Source organism: Macrobrachium rosenbergii, chromosome 11, assembly GCF_040412425.1.
Source record: "Macrobrachium rosenbergii isolate ZJJX-2024 chromosome 11, ASM4041242v1, whole genome shotgun sequence".
NCBI classification, from domain to species: domain Eukaryota; kingdom Metazoa; phylum Arthropoda; class Malacostraca; order Decapoda; family Palaemonidae; genus Macrobrachium; species Macrobrachium rosenbergii.
In genome coordinates this window covers 41,481,939-41,503,570 of record NC_089751.1, presented here as the reverse complement: position 1 = coordinate 41,503,570, position 21,632 = coordinate 41,481,939, and the positions used below count along the sequence as shown (strand labels likewise).

At 36.6% G+C, this 21,632-nt stretch overlaps 1 protein-coding gene across 2 annotated transcripts in view; it reads left to right on the top strand.

The window, feature by feature from the left end:
* LOC136843365 (peroxidase-like) overlaps positions 1 to 21,156 on the top strand; it is an 80,250-nt gene extending 59,094 nt beyond the window's left edge. For both annotated transcript variants that reach the window (XM_067111708.1, XM_067111709.1), the window contains exons 2-15: positions 7,153 to 7,421; positions 8,017 to 8,323; positions 8,894 to 9,094; positions 11,904 to 12,124; positions 12,292 to 12,462; positions 12,812 to 13,000; positions 13,795 to 13,913; positions 15,068 to 15,170; positions 15,525 to 15,722; positions 16,655 to 16,794; positions 18,083 to 18,247; positions 19,025 to 19,224; positions 20,119 to 20,288; positions 20,563 to 21,156. In XM_067111708.1, coding sequence (XP_066967809.1) covers positions 7,163 to 7,421; positions 8,017 to 8,323; positions 8,894 to 9,094; positions 11,904 to 12,124; positions 12,292 to 12,462; positions 12,812 to 13,000; positions 13,795 to 13,913; positions 15,068 to 15,170; positions 15,525 to 15,722; positions 16,655 to 16,794; positions 18,083 to 18,247; positions 19,025 to 19,224; positions 20,119 to 20,288; positions 20,563 to 20,822 — 2,703 coding nt within the window. In that variant the 5' untranslated portion in view covers positions 7,153 to 7,162 and the 3' untranslated portion in view covers positions 20,823 to 21,156. The remainder of the gene's footprint in view (positions 1 to 7,152; positions 7,422 to 8,016; positions 8,324 to 8,893; positions 9,095 to 11,903; positions 12,125 to 12,291; positions 12,463 to 12,811; positions 13,001 to 13,794; positions 13,914 to 15,067; positions 15,171 to 15,524; positions 15,723 to 16,654; positions 16,795 to 18,082; positions 18,248 to 19,024; positions 19,225 to 20,118; positions 20,289 to 20,562) is intronic.
* Positions 21,157 to 21,632: the final 476 nt, after the last annotated feature.

Below are 21,632 nucleotides of genomic sequence, written 5' to 3'. Positions count from 1 at the left end.
ACGCGCAGATGCGTGACTTATATTCATAAAAATTGTCACGAATATTTAATATCCAATTCGCTGCACCTTAAGAATTACAAGTATATGCATACAAATATGATATATATATATATATATATATATATATATATATATATATATATATATATATATATATATATATGTATGTATGTATGTATGTATATGCGCATATATATATACATATATATACATACATATATATATACTATATACAAAAATATTTATACATATGAATACACTTATCTAGAGATAAATTTAAATTGCATCAAAGTACAATTCATTTGAAAGATAGCCAGCCAATGAGTGATTAACTGCAAAATATCTGGCGCCACAGCTACTAGGGTGGTCTAGCCAATGAAGGGTACAAAAGTCGAGTGACAGCAAGAAACATGCAGTAATGACGCAATGGTGTTTTCTTTGTGACAAAGCTAATACGGTAATATGTATTACAATAAGTAGAGCACTTGAATGCGGGTCCTTCCACGCACGTAATCTAAAAACCATTTCTCTTAGCTATTGTTAGCTGGAACATATAACCTCCAATTGAAGAATGTCAAGTATTGTGTGCATACATACATACATACGTGTATGTATATATATATATATATATATATATATATATATATATATATATATATATATATATATATATATATATATATATGTATCGTTGAATATAATAGCAAAATTGCGTTTTACTGGTTTCCTACTAATGTTTTCAATTTAGGTAACAGTTTACATAAAGCACCAATATTGATGTTGCAGGCCATTTGTCCAAAATGACGCTTCTACAGAGAATTTTTTAGTTGCAAATGAAATAATTTGCAAGGACTCATACTTAGTAATCACAAAAACCTGGTAGTGTAATAAATGTCGACAACAAAACTGCTCCTTGGCCAGTACTTAATGTCTCATGAAATAGTCGGGTAAAACACTGACATTTGCAGTTAAAGTTATTTACGTAGATTCAACAGCAAGGCAATTAGTAATAAACTAGAACTGCGGGTTTTGGTAATGGTCGACAAAAGATTTACAACAATCTTAGCTTTTAATTAATTGTTGAACCGTGAACATTTATCCGAAATATATATTCATTACTTGAATACAAGAAATAATTATCAATATATATAACAAATCTTTAGAAAATTAAAGGAGCATAAACTACATACTGCTGCTGAATTCAAGAGCAAATTATTCACCTCATATTACAGAAGATTTATGCGTCCTACGTAAACTATAACACGCACAAGACATGCAGAACACCAAGGCAGCGTTTTCTAGTTTACAGTGACATAAAATGCGGCAAAATATACATAACCACAGGCAGAAAAATATTTGCATTTGTCTAACTACTGCACTGATCCCTTGTACGTTGAGATAATTGATCCCTTGTACGTTGAGATAATTGATCCCTTGTACGTTGAGATAATTGATCCCTTGTACGTTGAGATAATTGATCCCTTGTACGTTGAGATAAAGCTAAGAATATTTATGTAAATGACCTTCAGGTACTTCTACGTGGGAGACACTACCAGTAACCTTGGCGTTAGACACAATCACTACTATTATGAGATGTGAATCGTGTGCATTTCTAGTTTTATTTTTCACAGTTCAAATGATATGGGAAAGCTGATAAGGCAGTAGTAGTGTAATAACAAATAAACAGAAACACTCTGAAGGAAATGTTTCCTGGCTGTTCCCTCATGATTTTGGCAGTTTCAGACCCTTATAAGCTTGCTTTAGTGGTCCACCCCATGAGGGCAGCCTGAGCAGCAGCCATTGATTAATGGGCGCTTCGCTGGGAGGTCACTGACCTCGCTGAAGATGAGGTGACGGAGGCCAACACAACTAGAGGGCAGGTCGCCGTGTCCTCGGGAAGACCAAGGTAAAAAAAAGAGCGCCTTGGGGAAGATTGGCATCGAAAGGCGGACAAACACTGGGTACTCCTGATCCTTCTAAACGATGTTTCCAGATCAGCTTAACATTCTTGCCTTGGCGGTGCAAGTGGTGCTATCGGTTTTTTTTTTTTTGTTTTTTCACTTCTTCAGCAACTGTGCGGATACTGCCGATTCTTATTTTTATCATCTTATCTTATGTATGTAGATTGTGTGTATTGTATTTGTATATTCCATGTCTATAGCCCTGAGCTGCAATAAAGGATAATATATCGATATTATTATTATATATCAGGAGGAATCGCCTCAGATTCTGGGGCAAGTAGCTATCGGAATAAATAGCGAAGGGGTGAAAGTGACACAAGTAGGGAACAAAGTGATGCTATGAAACTCCGAATCCCGTCGAAATTTACTTTAACGACAGATGCACGAAACAAGCTACAGATGTTCACGATAAACTGCCGGCAACTACAAAACCGACATAAAAGGTGAGAAATTTCAACCCTACTATCTGAAGTTCCTTCCAGTAATCCTTCTCGGGCATCAAAACTAAGGATATCCTGTAGTAGACTATCACGACATGTTTACATAGTTCAGTAAAGCAATCCAGTGATATATATCACTAAGTTTTTCAAGTGCGAACAACTTGTTCGCCAGAAAAATTTGTCTAGCATTTTATCAAACACTATTGTTTCATTACTTCGTAAATATTTGCTCCACACACACCCATTTTAATTACGAGCAGAGCTGATTACTGTATTTATGATCAATTCCTAAAAATTAAACACCTACTGAGTTCGTTAAAATGCATTTTATAACGAGACTTGACAACAGATATTGTTAAACACGAACGTTGCATACGGCATCGTTAGAGTTTAAACAATAGATCTGCCAGTAAATAAGTCCCAAAAAAAAAATATATATATATATGCTGCTGCAATAGTTCCAATAGATGCAAGAGCAACCAATTTGATAGCAGCCTCAAAATGGACACTATTGCAAATAATATATCCTAACGCATTGTTTATAATGGTTACGCTGGCAAAAAAATATTTTGTACTGCAGCAATTGTAGATAGCTTGTAATAAATAAATTTAGTTTTTTCTAGGACGGAATTCTTTGAAACAAATTAATTTTTCTAAAATTTTTGGAGATTCTGTTTCCTACGCCATTCTTTCGTGTCACTCCCATGGCTTATCAGTGAAGTTTTCAGTATCTGCCTATCATTAAATTTATCAACGAACTATGTTCAAGTACTACTTTCTTCTAGATCTCATAGTCCAAATAAGCAAATAACCGAATCCTTGAACTTATTCATCTGCGACGTTCGTAAAAGCAACAGTTTTTATCTAGGCTAAGCGATCTTCTCATCAACCTTAAGTTTGCCTTGCTAATTAGGCGTATTTCACGTGTCCAGGCAGAGGAAATGTCAGAGTTTGTCCTTCCCGTAATCTCTAGAAAATAAAACCCGAAAGATCATTTCAGATCAATCGTTTCATCTCCATTTTTACCGTTTTAATTGACATATTCAGTTTTTTATGATATATTTCCCAAATTTACTATAATTGTCATGCTCTGTTACTATAATTCTCAGCTGATTACTTGAGGCTGTATGTGTGTGTATGTGTATGTGTATATATATATATATATATATATATATATATATATATATATATATATATATATATACATATATATATTTTTAATTTACCCTTTACAGAGCTGGGATTCTTTATTGTTCTTAGTTGAACATTTGACGGTATGTAACATAGTAGACTGAGATACAATTTGGAATATGTTCAGTATATATATGTGTGTGTGTTTGTGTACATATATATATATATATATATATATATATATATATATATATATATATATATATATATATATATATATATATATATATATATGTATATATATGTTATATATATGTATATATATATATAAATATATATATATATATATATATATATATATATATATATATATATATATATATATATATACATATATATATATATATATATATATATATATATATATATATGTATATATATATATATATATATATATATATATATATATATATATATATGTATGTACACACAAACACACACACATATATATAGTGAACATATTCCAAATTGTATCTCAGTCTACTATGTTACATACCGTCAAATGTTCAACTGAGAACAATAAAGAATCCCAGCTCTGTAAAGGGTAAATTAAGAAAATGCCTTTCAATCAGAGTGCAGGTAACAACCAAAGTAGTGAATATTTGCTTCGATTAAAACACTAAATACACAAACTGATAACTTTAAGCGGAAACGAAACTAGAAAATGAATGTAATCCACCGAAATTCGTAAGAAAGCAAGAGTTACCTGGCGTATGAAAGTGAAGTATGACATAATTAAACTTGACTTCATGTGACACAGAATAAACTCAGCTGGCCAATTAAAAGTCTATAAATTCCAAGTAGAGAGAAGGGAACAAGACACAGCCGCAAAACTCAAAGAGCTGTTTAGATTCAAATACCAAAGATTTAAATGGAAACTTTAAAATAAAATAAGCTGGTGATCGCGGATATTTTAAAAATAACAGCAAAGTTTAACTAGCCAGCGAGATATTTAAATCATCCAGTGAGTAAGCTGATGAATTTTTATAATTGGCACAGCGACCTACACTTGATTGTCATTTGCATCAGATTACGATTTCGAAAGATGAATGTGACTAATCTCACCAGCAGTTTTAGATGTGCCTACAAGTGCAAGAACTTAACTGGTGCAAATTTAACTACATGCAGATGCCCTCCCGTGAGTTAGAGACATCCTTAATTAATAAATTTAGGCAACTGCCCAGAACACTTTTCAATGGTGGTGTTTGTTTCCAGAGAATGACAGCTTTCCATTTACAAGGATCTGACTAAAGGATGATGATTAAACACCTTTCCCCATATTTGCCGGACACAGGAAGATTTGCAACATGCAAAAATGGCGCTTCCTATTCCTTACCATAAATAAAACTAGAACCAGCAAACAGTTTCTTCAAGTCCACCATGCTGTCCAACCACCAGGGAAGAGTCAAGTGTGGATGTCATTCTTTAAAAAAAGAGGTGGAAAGAAAAAAAGTTATGTTCACTGACAATGGAATACTCTCGTTTAACTGAAATTATGTAATTCTGTTGATTGACAGACTTTATTTGAAGATTTGTCCCGTTATAACTAAGCCTTCTAACGAGGACTGCATCGCTGCATCCCAAATAAACTACGAAATTCGCTGACAAGTTTATCTCGCATTATTTCGGACCAATTATGTACCCCAAGACGGCACCACATTCTTGCAACTATTCAAGAGCAATGTTCACAGATGGGTAGAATTTACTTAGAGAACCTTTAATAACAGACTTGAATGATGTTTCTTAAAAGGGCAAGGTCATTTATGCCATTCAATACTCCATTATCGTGATTACATTGCTTCTTCAATTATTACTTATTGTTTTGAAGTTCTTTGGTAGTATTTCCTGAGAGGAGCTCAAGATATCTAAGCAAATTGTATGAACCTTTGCAGTAAGATTTTTTCTCTCAAAAGGAGCCTTGTTACCTTTCATATGTTAACAATACCTATTCTTCATGGAAGTATTTAACAAATTTATCATTCACCTCAATCAAAATAAACCCTGGATAATGCGAATAATTTTCTATGATCTGGAGTAATCAGTAACTCTAGAAAACAGTTTATTCATGCTCCAGTACTTCATTTTCAAAAGAAAAAAAGGTTGTGTAACCTATGTATTCAGTGAATGATATATCTGTTGTCATATTGAGAAATGAGTGGCTTTCTAAGTTGAAAATTTTATCACATACCTTGAACAATTCATTATTGAATCTGTAACTTCATTTTCACAAAATCTCTGTCATATCAGACCCCTGGATCACCAAATTTCCATCAAAATCGTGGCTAAGGTATTCGTCAGAAATGAAGAGAACAGAGCTACCTTTCTTTCATCCTTCTTGACCCCTTTTCTAGAAAGAAACCTTGAGCTCTTGGGACACGGGTTCAAAATAGAAATTTATTTTTATTTATTTATTCAGTAGAAGAAACTTATTCATATGGACAAGCCCACAGGGCCACTGACTTGAAATTCAAGCTTCCAAAGAATATGTTGGTTTCAACCTCCCACTACAGATCCCACACCGCGGCAGTAAAAGAGCCAGTGACTCTTTCATCGCCCTGGGAGCGGCGCGAACTCATGACACCTGAGTGGCATCCAAGACACTAACCACTATACCAGCGTTATCGTCTGGCGCTGTCTTGAATAATGACAGAAGGAATTTTTAAACACACGTCTGTTCCCAGTAACCATGATGAATGTGTTTTAACATGTGATCATTTTTGCAGTAATATATCCATCCTCGAATGGTGTTATTATTATTAGCATGATTATTAACGATGGCATTAATGTTGATAGTTTATGGAAATTAAGTTTTAGTTGATATCAATTACTTTTGTTTAGTTTTATTAAAGGAGACCTCTCAAAATTTCTCATCAGAGCAACAATACAAGCTTAGATAATAGCCATCAAAATTACTTTATCTTCCCTATACACTCGTGTCCCCTTTTACTTCAGTCTTTGCCACTACGTTACAAAAATGTTTTTAAAGCAAGTCGATGAAAAAGATGTCGCATTATAAAACAACAAAACTTAACCATGGTTAACCTCTGGTAGTGCAATTAGCGCCGAAGGGTAACTAAGCGATTAAAACTCGTCCCGGGTAACTGAAGAGATAAAAATATCGACAACTGCGCATGCGCAGTAAGCCTTACACCTGTTGCATGTGCCCATTAAAAGGTAAGGCGACTCTCTTCTTAACTTCAGTTCTCTCTTTTCTGGCAAAATCATAAGACCCCTCTTCATGAAAAGATGATGTAAGTACACCTAATCCTATTCTAATTTTCTTATTTCCTTCGCCCAAAATAAGATATTCAGTTTTCTTTCCTGTATCTTTCTTGCGTTATCTACATACGTAAACATGTACCCTCGCTATTTCAAAACTAACAAAAAATATTACTGTGTTTTATAGTTGTTTCATTAGATTTTCATTTTAAGTTATCTTTTTAGTGCAACACGTATTCTGACTTTCTTGCTGGAACATCAGTATTTTTATATTTTAACTATGTAATTTCCGACAGATCTTATACATTGGATTCTGTAGACAGAGAGCTTACACATTCCAGGGTTCCAGCTATGAACGCAACCATGCTAGGGGCCTTGGCCCTACTGCTGGGGTCAGGAAAAGCCCCAAACGAGGCTGTCAAAATGTCATATGGGTCTTCAGAACCGCAAAGCAATTCCTCCCCCTGCGATATACCTGAAGGATGTCACGCTTGCTACGATCCCTGTGCCTTGGATCCTCCAGAGCCCTGCAGAAGAGATCCTTTGACCGGAATTCCTACAGATGATGACAGCCTCGCCATTCTCGCTAGCCTCGATTGGCCAAGGAGAGGTAATCATATTTTTCATAGTTCGTTTTCCACATTTAGGAAAGACAGACGCGCACATCCGTATATGATATTATTTATATATATATATATATATATATATATATATATATATATATATATATATATATATATATATATATATATATGTGTGTGTGTGTGTGTGTGTGTGTGTATATATATATAATACATATATGTCTGCATATGTATGTATGTACAGTATGTATTTTGTATATATATATATATATATATATATATATATATATATATATATATATATATATATTATTTTAAAAAGTAAATAGTCATGTAGTAATTGTATCTTTGTATTTACGTTTTATCAATATATGCATATGCATATATACATACATATATACACATATATTATACTGATAAAACGTAGATACATAGATACGATTACTACATGCCTGTTAATTATTTTTGCATACTGTTTATCCTAACCGATTTTCCTTTGATTTTGAAATATAAAGATTACTAACTTAACACCATCAATGAAACACGAGCGAAGCGCAATACTCTGCTGGAATCTTCACAATGAATATATGAGAGTTCTGAATGAATAAACAACTGTTTCAACAGATCTGCAATGGTTCCTCGAGGCTTTCAAAGCTGCCAACAATAACTTCGAATTTGAAGAACAGACAACCACTTCTTCACCGTTCTCCAATGTCAATTTCTCAATGAACAAGAGGAAGGGTGTAAAGAAAGTGGATTCACGACAGAAACTGGGCGTATCCGCAGCGGTGTTCAACGGACCTATTGTCATTTCGGTCAACTGTGGTTCAGTCTCCGAAGAGCAGATCGTAGACGTGGAGAATTTTGCGAACGAATTTCGACTCGATCTCATCCTCTCGATCATGAAGAGAGACACATCAAAAATCCAGTTGTAAGAGATCTTTCTTCCTCAATTGATATTAGCAAACACTTTATGAACTGTTCTGCTGACATGTTTATTGAAGTTTGTCCCATCTTCTAAGAACTAAACCATAACCAGTCATTTTACTCAATATATCTTATGATTTAATTCCAGAAATCTTCCCGAAGGGAATAAATTTAATTGGCGGGTATTAGCAAGTTTCCGCTTTCTGTTAGCATTGGAAATAAAATCTAGAATTTTTAATTAAAACATCAGATGTTTCATCTCCAGTGATACAAAAAATGCATTTCAGTTCACGTTGTTCTGAAGTTGATTGCCAATGCCATGTTACTTCTTTCTTTTAACTTCTGTAACCTTCTGAAGTAAAATTTGACAATTGGAGGCAGGTAAATTGAATGATAATTAGTTTGTCGTGCAGTCTTGAAATAGTTCATTTCTCGCTCTTAAATCGACCAATGGTTTTCGAAACAACTCCTCAAATACCCTCTCTGGAAAGAAATTTGTTCAAAATACATTTTTGAATAGTGGAACCATTTTTTATCTTTAAAAAATGACATACTTAAAAAGCATGATTTTCAGGGAAGCAATTCAACGAGGAGTAGAGAAACTTGCCGAAAAGGAAAGCCTTGAGCTGAGCTTTCGAGAGCAAAACATAACCTTTGGCAACAACACCGCCACCCTCCAGCATCAGCTGGCCTTCCGGAAGACGGACATCATTTCCTCGCGAATGGCGATGGTCGGCACCGTCATCAACGTGGCCGTCAGTGGCTTTGTCGAAATGTGGGTCTTCCAGCCTCATACTTGGGCAGTTGGAACATTCTGGGGCTCCAACTGCACAGCATCCTCAGAGGGACTGTTCCTCACCCCGTTGGAAAAGTCTCCCTGAGGATGTTGTGCAGTTGGAACCTTCTGGGGCTCCAACTGCACAGCATCCTAAGGGGGATGTTCCTCACCCATGGACTGTGGGAACAGTCTCCCTGAGGATGTTGTGCAGTTGGAACCTTCTGGAGCTCCAACTGCACAGCATCCTAAGGGGGGCTGTTCCTCACCCTTGGACTGTGGGAAAAGTCTCCCTGAGGATGTTGTGCAGTTGGAACCTTCTGGGGCTCCAACTGCACAGCATCCTAAGGGGGGCTGTTCCTCACCCTTGGACTGTGGGAACAGTCTCCCTGAGGATGTTGTGCAATTGGAACCTTCTGGAGCTCCAACTGCACAGCATCCTAAGGGGGATGTTCCTCACCCTTGGACTGTGGGGAAAAGTCTCCCAGAGGATGTTGTGCAGTTGGAACCTTCTGGGGCTCCAACTGCACAGCATCCTAAGGGGGGCTGTTCCTCACCCTTGGACTGTGGGGAAAAGTCTCCCAGAGGATGTTGTGCAGTTGGAACCTTCTGGGGCTCCAACTGCACAGCATCCTAAGGGGGGCTGTTCCTCACCCTTGGACTGTGGGGAAAAGTCATCCCAGAGGATGTTGTGCAGTCTCCCTGAGGATTGGAACCTTCTGAGCTCCAACTGCACAGCATCCTAAGGGGGCTGTTCCTCACCCTTGGACTGTGGGGAAAAGTCTCCCAGAGGATGTTGTGCAGTTGGAACAACTGCACAGCATCCTAAGGGGGCTGTTCTCACCCAACTGAACAGTCTCCAGCATGCACAGCATAAGGGGGCTGTTCTCACCCTTGGACTGTGGGAACAGTCTCCTGAGGATGTTGTGCAGTTGGAACCTTTGGGGCTCCAACTGCACAGCATCCCCGGGGGGATTGCTCCTCATCCCGTTGGACTGTAGGAACAGTCTCCCTGAGGATGTTGTGCAGTTGAGTTTTCTCCAACTGCACAGCATCCCGGGGATTGCTCTCATCCTGCTGGACTGTAGGACAGTCTCCCTCAACTGCATCATCTCAGGGGACTGTTCCTCACCCCGCTGGACTGTGGGAACAGTTTCCCTGAGGATGTTGTGCAGTTGGAACCTCAAACGTTCAAGCGAAGATGCAGTGCATTACTACCCTAAAGAAATTCACCTTGTATTTTGATCGTATTTTAAAATTTTTTGAACTATTTATATATGAAATTTATCAACTTATATTATTTTCTTTTCTGATAACTGATCTCTTCTTTTGTATGTCCCATTACCTTCTGCTAATTCTTTCTAATGAACACCATACTCTTTGGAAGCTTGAATTTAAGGTGGATGGCCCCTGGGGGTTTGTTCCATATGAATAGGGTTCATCTTCTGAATAATAATAATAATAATAATAATAATAATAATAATAATAATAATAATAATAATAATAATAACCAGATAGAATTATAACCCAAAACCAGATTTGCTTTTCTAGGTTCAGGCCGGCTGGGCTAGTAAATGATGACTAAACCTATTAAAGAAAAAAGTAAGAAAGTAAAATACCTCAGTAGGAAAGATAATGGGACCTTGCCTTTTTAAGAGTACCGCTTGACAGGCTCATGAGTGTTAAGTCAAACAAAAGGAACATTTGTGATCTTAAAGGGAGGGGAAACGATCACCAGCCCAACCCACAGACCACCTACGTAAAGGTGTTGCATGTTGAGTAAGAATTCCCGTCAAAACCTAACAGGCGCTTGGCACAGCAGCTTTTAGCAATAACCAAACAGTTCCTGTAAAGGAAGAAAAGAATGGTTACCTCCAGTCATTTTTCCATCCGGATTTAGCTGGAACCTTATACTTTACATCGTACTTTTACCACATTATCTTCATGTCCTCTTACGGTGGTAAAATAGTCTATGTATTATGGTTATTATTAATATTCATGATGGTTATGGCCACCTAAATCACTCAATAATCTTAGGAATATCCGAGAAGAGCCTCCTTCATCATGGGTCAGAGAGGAAGCTCAAGTCAAAATTTCTCTTATTCATCTTCTTAGCTGGTCTTCCACAACACTTTTACATTGTGGGGTTGTCTCATAAAAGTTATGCAGAACAGTAATGAATTAGTTAATTATCATGCAGAAACATTTGGTCAACCCTCAAGTCGGGGTTTATTTTTGGGGACCCTCTTATAGGACCTCATTTGGTCCATCTAGAGTGCCTGATTTACGAGTCAGAGTCAATTTCAAGCTTTCTTGAATAATGATCTTACGTTATAACTGATTTTATATATATGATTTTATATATATATATATATATATATATATATATATATATATATATATATATATATATATATATATATAAAATACCTTCATCTGGCATCTCAGTTTCATCCTCAGCACAATTCTGTATTCATTTATATTCATTCGTTGTTGAATGTGCTCAATCAAAGCGAATGGGACAGAGCCCCTTCTGTATTTCTGTATGCTGATACCATCATCACAGATGTCAAAAAATGTATTCCACTGGATCTACAAGTGGGACGAATCATCGTTCCTATTTCGTTAGCCGTAATACAGTTTCATTAGCAACTATTTTCTATGGACGGTTTTTTGAAGTGCGATGCAACCAGTTTCACAAATAACAGAAAAGCCAACAATGACTAACTCCACTCAAAATGCTAGGGCACTCGACAAGAGAGTCTGCTCTCGAATGCTAAATCTCCTTATCTTCATCAATCCCTCGCAGGACTAGTTTACCGGGCATTACCTCAGTTGGTCTCACATTCCTGGGTGACCTTCCTACCTGTAAGAGAAAGTTCAGCTCACTCTTGAGACCTACATTGGCGGTTTGCAACCCGAACGATCCCTATCGAACGCTGGACGGAAGTTGCAATAACGTGGCCAACGAGCTCTGGGGAGCTGCTTTCACTGCTTTCAGGAGAGATCTTGCTCCCTCTTATGACGATGGTGAGCTATAAGTTTATTCTCATTAATCTGTTCATGCATTTGTATCTGTTTCGTTTTAGGGTAGCGTGGAAAAACAAGCAAAAGCACCAAACTACTCTTATTATTATCAAACAGCAGATTTAAAACTACTGTTTTTCTCTACAAAACCTCTAAGTATTTTTCCACAGGAGTGAGCACTTTCCGTCGGTCAGTCTTCGGCAACGAACTACCCAGCGCCCGGCTGATAAGCAACATGGTGAATAACGTCCGCAGCGAACCCTCCAAATCGTACTCCATCTTGCACATGACCTACGGGCAGTTTATCGACCATGACCTCACATCTACGCCCCTCTCGCGAGGTCAGTTCCTTTTCTCGTGATTTAATGCCCTTCTTTTCCTTTAAATTCATTTTGCATGATTGAAAATGCTGTAATCGCGATAGGGCTGTCGTTTGAAGGTCATCAGAACGTATAGAAGGCATTGTGGTTTTCACAATTGCATACGAATCTGGTAAAAAGTGACTAGTAGATTCTATAACATATATATATATATATATATATATATATATATATATATATATATATATATATATATATATATATATATATATATATTATATATACACACACATATACTTATAGTATATGTATGTGTGTAATTTCTTGATGTATTCAGAAGTTTTGAATAATATCATCTCATCATTTCCAGCATCATTCTTCGGTTATCCCATATCGGAGTCACCTATAAAATGCTGCTTCCCGGGCTTTGAGGCAGCCTTTCTTCATCCAGAATGCGCACCCATCCGAATACCTTTCAATGATCCCCTTTACAGTTGCTTCAAAGAAGACTGCATGGAGTTCGTCCGATCCGCTCCTACGAGTGGGGACTGCCAGATGGGTAAGAGTTGGGCCTCTCTTGCTCTCACAAATGAATGCGTTCATGTAAACTCATATAAATGCGAATTCAATGGGTTCCTATTTAATATTATAATGGGAGCTCAGGGCCCTTTCTTTTTGCTCTCACAAGTTATTTCGTGCTTCAAGAAAAATTTCCTGGTCTCATTCTTCGTCAGCCTAAGTAAAGTAAATCATTACATATAAACAAAGTGATAAATGTTTAGCTGTTCTATAAACTCTTGCCGTCATTTTTTTTTTTTTTTTTTTTTTTACGTTTTGAGGAATATATCTACCAGTGCAAGTTGACTACTCAATTCTTGTGTACGAAGATTAGAAATCTGCTTTTAATAACCCTTTCAGTTTCCCTTTAAATAAGTCTAATCCTTCGGGCCAGCCCTAGGAGAGCTGTTAATCAGCTCAGTGGTCTGCTAAAACTAAGATATACTTTTTTTCCCTTTCAATTTCGTCCTTCCTTATCAATAAGAAAATTCTTACCAAATTTTTTCTCCCTTTCATTTAAGCACGATACGAAAACATTTGCCACTGCCAGTCGTAAGGCGATACGTAATTAAAAATTAGGATTTTCCTTGCTGTCCCTCGAAACAGGTTGCCATGGCAACAATGCTCGAACAATCTTGGCTACCGACGACATAAATAAAGAAAACTATTGATCAGCTTTTATAATCAGGAAAAATATTAATTTCCTGCAACACAGCGGTAAGTACGGTTTTCGTTCATTCCTCCTTTATAAGATCATTGTGTTTATTTAGATTTTGATCATTTTCGTGTTAACAGGCCCACGAGAACAGACCAATCAGCATTCATCATACTTAGATGGGTCAGTTATATATGGAGTCAAACCCGAGGAGACTGACGATCTGAGAACCTTCGTAGATGGCCTTCTAAAAATCCAGGTATACTTAAATAACTCTCTCTCTCTCTGCCGGTCAAAAGAAAATCTTAGTAAGCAAGTTAAACTGCACGATATCCACGGTGATAACAAAATTTAAAATGACGTTTGAATTTTTATAAAAGAAGCTTTTGCACCGAAATCGTATCTGAGGTTGTTTCCTGATCTATTGATCGAGATATCCTAGGTAGGTTCGTCGAATTCCCTTCTTTATAAAAAAACATATATATATATATATATATATATATATATATATATATATATATATATATATATATATATATAAATATATATATATATTTATATATTTATATCATATTTATATATTTAATCATATGTACGATTAAACATCGTATATTTATATAACGGTTCATATAACAGCAATATATGCGTATGTGCATATGCAATCTTATGTCTGGAAATCTGCCTGTGTACATATAGGCCACACAAATATAAAAACGTCTACGTATAGACTACATGTAGACATAGAGTGGACTACTGTAAGTTTATAACAGGTTTCTAATGAAACTGTGTAAAGCAAAATGCACGAAGGGGCTATCAAGCTAATTCCTTCTTTAAAAGTGAAAGTGGGATGTTGCCACTGAGCGCAAACCAAAAGAAAATTAGATGGGCACTACAGCAGCAACTGTCAATGAGGGCGGTTGAAAGGGGAAGAAATATGGCCCAAACGAAATGTGCTTTAATGTTAACCCTACGCGAAAAGACAGATTAATATCTTTGGAGGCGGTTTAATCATGTGGAGAGAACGTCACAGTATGCAAGTGTTAAATGTTTTGGTAGAAAAGAAAATGCGAGACTTAGAAACTTCTCTGGTGACGGAGAATCAGAAATGTTCCAAATATTTAAGATACACAAAAAGACTTGTATGACAAATACGTGAAGGGCGCAGTAAATACAATGTAACTCAACGTGCTCTTAGTGTGATTTTTGTGAAAGTGTAAAAAGTACCTATGAGGTTGTGTTTTTCAGAATTTTCTCGATGTATCTAGTATTTTTTCTTAAAACCACATTATGTAGCAAAAAGCACTTAACTAATTTCAAAACAAAATCTTAATACCTATATCGATTAAATTTTGCGACTAAAAGCTGACAGTCGGACTTACTTGAAAGTAAATAAAGTTTACTTTAATTTTCTAGCTCTCCAAGGATGGCCAAGTGCTTCTACCCAAAGATTCTACAGATGGAGGCCAGTGTAATACTCCGGACAGAATGAAGATAGGAGAATTTTGTTTCAGAGCAGGTTTGTACGAAAAGGACGTGGAATATTGCAACTGATATAGAGAATGGGAAGGAGGGAGAACGAAATAAGAAAGAAGGCTTGTCAAGACAATTTATGGTCATAAATGGTAAAAGATGAATAATGAGGAAGTTTAGTTCTAGTTCACTAATAATAATTATAAAATCAAAATACACAATGGCAGTGATGAAAACTGGCAAAGCAACAATATTCAGGATTAAGGTTGTATTGCTAATGATAACAAAGTCTTAGGACCTATACATTTACCAAGAATTAAACGAATACTTCAATTTTTCGTTGAACTCAAAATGTAAACACAACAGCTACAGAGCAATGACTTCGAGAACTGTTCCACAGGTGACGGTCGAGTGAACGAGCAGATTTTACTGACTTTCTTCCAGACGGTCTGGGCCCGCGAGCACAACAGGGTCGCCAAGATCCTGAAGAGAAACAATGATGACTGGAATGATGAGAAGCTTTTCCAGGAAACCAGGAGGATCGTCGGGGCTCAGCTGCAGCAAATCACCTACTCTGAATTTTTACCCTCCCTCATTGGTTAGTCACTAAAGAAAGGTAGTTCTCTCTCTCTCATCTAAATCTACATCATCACCGTCATTAACATCAGATTCTTCCTCCACGGAGTTTGATGTGCGATGAATTCTTTCTATTCGTATTTGTCTTGTGCACTTTTTCTGTAATTAACAATGCGCCACTTCTCAGTGATTTTCTGGCCTCCCTACATGTATTCGTCCTGGTACTTTAGTAAATAAGGCAGTATTTCTCTGGCTGATTACTACTCTCACTTCCTCACCACATTCCCAAACCATCTCTGTCGGTATTCCACCTTCTAGACTCCATGCCTCGCAGCAACTTCCTTATTTGTGAGACGCTATTCCCAACATAGTACAACGATGATTTTCAGCATATAACACTCATGCCTCTTCGCAATACCTAGCTCAGGTCCTCGTAGACGTACAGGACTTGCATGTGTTTGGATTTTGTTCTCCTTTTACGAAGTACTCATATTTATTAGTAGTCTTGCAATCTCTCTCCCCTGAATATAAGTTTCATAAGCAGCAGAGGTAACAGAAATGCTCTACCAAATCCAAGGGCTTCTTAAGAGTACATGTCGAACATCGAAGGCCATTTTACTCTATTTACATCTGTTACGTTAGCATTCGCCCTAAACATCTACAGCTGCATCAACAGGGACTTTTTTCCTTTGATTCTCTCCTAGCACCATAAGCTGGATTTTGCTTTTACCTATAAACTTCTGTGAGACCTTGTCCTGTGATCCTACTGTTAACACCGGGTCATCTGTAAATTGCAAAGTCCCAGGGGTCTTTCTTTTTGCACTGTTTTGTTGCTTCCCTCGTTGCTATGATAAACAATAAGCGATATTGACGAAAAACCCAGTTCTTCTGTTTTCCTTTCCTTTCCTCTGTATTCTTATTCAATTTAATAAAATTCTTTCTATCATCCACCAGGGCCAACTTTGATGGCTACCTCCAAGCTGAACCCGTTAGAGGGAGACCAACAAACAACCGACTACGTCGAGTTCATCAATGCGGCAATCGCCAATAATTTCGCTACAGCTGCATACCGATTTGGACACAGTTTAATTACAGTAAGAAAGAAATATATGAAAGTTGCCTTTTGTGGGAAATATTATTGGCTGCATGTAAATAAGAGATAGTCCTTACTTTGTGCGGCTGCGTGTTCTTGCAATTCACGCATAGACACGTGTCAAGAGAACAAGACAAGGGATTTTTAAGGGAGGAAATTGAGCAAAAGTATAGAAGTATATAGTAAAAATTTAAGCACATTAAATTCAAGGTCAAAATCATCTAAAGCAAGCACAGTAGAGTAATAGACTTCATCAGGCCTCAGCTGTCACCATCACCCGAGCTGTTACAACTGTAGCAAAGCGGCCTGTCTTTGCATTGTTAGTTCCGAAGACCATGAATTAAACAAAGAATTACAAGGGAGGTTACGAAAAATCTAAGTAAGGTAATAAAGTACGAACACAGAAAATCTTTGAGGCTAGTAGTTTTAATCGGTAACTTCTTAATCCGTAATAAGTTACTGAATTTGCACTTTGTATTCCTATTCTGTGTCCCTATAAAGCTTAATTCGTATTAAATGAGTAAGCCAGCTTAGAAAATCACATCAATATTGGGTTTGTACTGATCAAAGGGATAGCCCCAATAAGATTTGGTTAGCTCATTTCACACACACACATACATGCACATATACACACACGCAAACATATATAAATATATATAAACATACATATATACATATATATATATATATATATATATACACACGTATGTATGTATACATATCACTTGTGGCGGTATCTATATCTTTAAGACAACAGTTTTCTTATTTCGTGTACCTTTGATCTACACGACTGCAGTTTTGAGAAAGATAATTTTGAAACCCAAACAACAGAACAATAAAAAGAGTAACAGTTCCATATAAGAAATAAAACCATTGACCAATTCCTAGACAACTAAATCCTCCATACCACGATTCTCCAGAAACAGTCTTTAGAATGTTATCAAAATTAACATGACTCCAGAAGTAAGACTACTGATAAATCTGTACTAAACCTGAACAATGAAATGAGCGCATATTTATAGCCATGGCCAGGCAATTTTTTTTTTCTAAGTTTCAAGCTTATATGTAAATTCATCTCCACACATGACGGACTAATCAGAATTACTTATGCTCAAGCAAGTCTTCTTCTCGGATACTCAGTAAACGTATAATGATGCTTTATTAGTGGATCGTAGACTGTACAGTATCAATCACAATTCTTCACTTTGCTGCTTTTCCTATTGCAGTTGTTTCTCTCTGCCAATATTGAGATCCATGCCCATCAATAAAGGCCTTTTACTCTGTTGCAGGATAACGTCCTCTTCGTAACGAAATACGGCAAAACTACCCCGAAGGAGTTGTCGACGATGTTCTTCAACCCGTTCGAGCTCTACAAGAAAGACGGAATGTGCGATGTGGCCCGCGGAGGGTTGAACCTTCCCCAAAATGAAATGGATCCCCACTTCACTCCAGAGGTCCTTCATTTATTGTCTTTGGTCACTTCTAATGCAGTACAGTACTCAATTCTAAACGAAATCTTCATTGAGCTAACTCTAATTCATTTCCTATGTTTTTATATACTTATTATTACTTGTTTTTATTCATGCACATTAACTTAGCATCATGAATAATCTGAACTTTTGTTTCATTTATCTCATCAATGCAGTTTAAACTGGACTCTATTTTTCTTTTAAAATTATTCTGTTCCCTTGTTACCTGGTCTGTTCCAGTCATTAGTATGAAGTTTTATCAATTAAAAAGACAATCCTGTTATGCCGTCACGTACAAAACTTGGAATTTGACGTTTACTTTAATATAGTTCAGTTTCAATGAAATTCTCCCAGTGCACAATAATCACTTTTTGGCTTCTCGCTTTGGCACAACGGGAAGATTAAGCATTTCCGCGAAATGTTTCATGCTGTGGAATGCTGACTGTCTTTCTGTAATCTAAACACTTAAATCAAAAGTGAATTCATCACGTCTGCAGTTCCTTTATTTATACGTTAATTACCGGAACTATTGCGTTGAAATTAATCTAACTATTAACGCACGCAAACCGCACACAAACACACGCATAATATATATATATATATATATATATATATATAGAGGCACATATTTATTCACATATACATGCATATATATATGTGTATACCGCATATTTTTCTGGCAATTACTGAATCTACCTAAAGTTCTCTATTTTTAGGGACACTACACGGTCTAATCTAAACCTCATTTTTCTTCTGCAACAGGTTGCAGGAAAGCTCTTCCGAGGTGCAAAGCCATTCGGTCTCGATCTCTTCTCCCTAAACATCCAAAGAGGGCGAGACCACGGCCTGCCTCCGTACAACAAATGGAGAGTCCTCTGCGGTCTTCCGAGGGCAAACTCCTTCGAAGAACTGAAAGATCAGATGACGCAGGAGAGGATTTTGGCTCTCACACAAGTTTACGAGTAAGAAAGATGGCTTTTCTGGCCGGCCAGATTTCAATTGTTTGTAGAATTCAGGGAAACTTTATAGACTCTTTTTATCTCTTTCTTACTCCCAAAATCTCACCAACACGCACACAGTAAACTGTTGCTCTTTCGTTTACTTGTAAAGCTATTCTATATCCATTTCGTTTGTAAGTAGCTTTATGGTAAAATGGTATCTTCCAGCGCTAAGATACAGCTCTGGAGTACTTATATGTCAGTTTGGCATTATATAATGCAAGTACAATACATTACCGAGTTTGCGTGCATGAAATGTATGCATGTATTAGGCATAGGTACGAAAGAAGAATTTGAATATGTTTCTACTGTATAGTAGCTGAGATACAATGAAACTGATTTACTAATTTAAAGATCTACAACAAACCTCTTTGTATTTAGTCTAACATTTTGCATTTATTGATGAGATGAAATTAATCAAGACAATAGGACCCCTCTATATCAAAGACGACGTTGAACTTGTACCAAACAGAAAAAAAAAAGCTTTAGCAAGAAGAAAAATAGGAACTTGGTCAGCTTGGAAAGTAGAATAAAACAGAAACATGAGTCCTTGAAATCCGCGTATTCCAGAGTGCCAAATTATTAAGGGATTGTTGGAACTTTAGACGGTACATTTCTCTGACTTTCACTTTACACTTATTCATTGTCTAATTACTTTTTTCCTTTTGCCATTCTCTTTCCTTAACTTCAGTGGGTTACCTGCTGATATGTTCGTCAACCCCGTATGTAGATTAGGCAATCTTTTATTTATCACTGTCATTCCATTTCCTGAGTCACATTAACATCTTTGTTATAAAAAATAACCAGCCTTGTTTTAAATATTAACAATTGATATATGATTACTTTGTTATTATCCAGACACGTCGACGATATTGACCTGTATGTGGGGGGCGTGTCAGAAAACCCCATACCAGGAGCACTTCTGGGCCACACTTTCACCTGCCTGGTACACAATCAGTTCTTCAGAATGAAATATGGCGACAGATACTGGTTCGAGTACAAGGATGGTCCAGGAGCTTTCACTACAGGTAAAAATTTCCTTACACTTCTCTCTCGTATAAAACTAAAACATTTTTTCGGTGAAATAAGTTGTTTACTATTAACAGTATCAGAAGTGAACTCCGGAATCTTACAATAACGTTGCATATATTCTGAACGTTATATTTTTCGTTATCGTCACTCATGAGTCGACCGCTAGTTATCCTGCTCAAAAATGTATCAAAGATATTGCTGCAGTAACTCTGTGCCTTTTATTTTTCACTGTGATGAGCAAAAATCTTTTTCCTCCTTTCTTTTTCGAAGCTCAAATCAAGCAACTGCACAGAGTCACCTTAGCAAGGGTCATGTGCAACAATTTGCCAGAGCTCGACTACATCCAGCGCTGGCCGCTGAAGACCCCTGGTCCAGACAACCCAAAGGTTTGCTGTAAATCCATCCGCCAGTATAACCTGGATCCCTGGAATCCAGACTTTGTGGAGGTAGAAGAAGAAGTTGAAGAAAATGAATGTTGCGATGATGCGGGAGGAGATGATTGTTGTAAAAATAAAAACCCGCGGAAATGATGCTGGTGAAGATAAAGGACTCTTATGACATCTTACAATATATGCAAAGGAGAACAGCTTATAAATTATACCCGTCATAACCATAAGAATGGCTGAACCACAAGAATTAAAGATAACAGGTTATAAATAGGAACTGTGGAGTCAGCTCCTGACACAAAGTACTGTATTTGACCCCTTCCGTAGCATTTATATTGGGATCTCATCAGTTGTTTGATATTAATTTACCTATGATCATCATTCTATATAGCCGTATTTTTAGTATGAATACATATTTCTTCAAAGATGATCCAAATTAACTGTAAGTTATGTACCATTTATAAGTTGGCTTCATTAATTAGGTGTTTTATTCTACCAATTGCGTATCCTTTGTACAGGGATAACTGAATACTTTTATTACTCCATATTTAGGTAAGATTAGTTTTAGCCTTACTAATCTACCTCTGCTCTGCTATAATAATAATAATAATAATAATAATAATAATAATAATAATAATATTTTTCCAGCCAGGAGCACGTGCAGATACAGAATTCTGGTACAGTTGCATGAAGTATTAAGCATATGTCTGTATCACCTTCAAATCTGATTCTATACAGGCATGTATATATAAGCATTTTGCTTTGGATCCATGTATCTAAGCATGTATATATAGCGAATACAGCGTTTGAATTAGACCTTAACCCAGCCACAGAAACCTGTAACGTATAGTTTCAATGGATCTAGAATATGGCGGTAAGAAAAAGGAAAACACGAAAATTTTAGGCCAAGGTAAAGATACATTTTGCTGCTAACCCATTACAAAGTAATGTTTA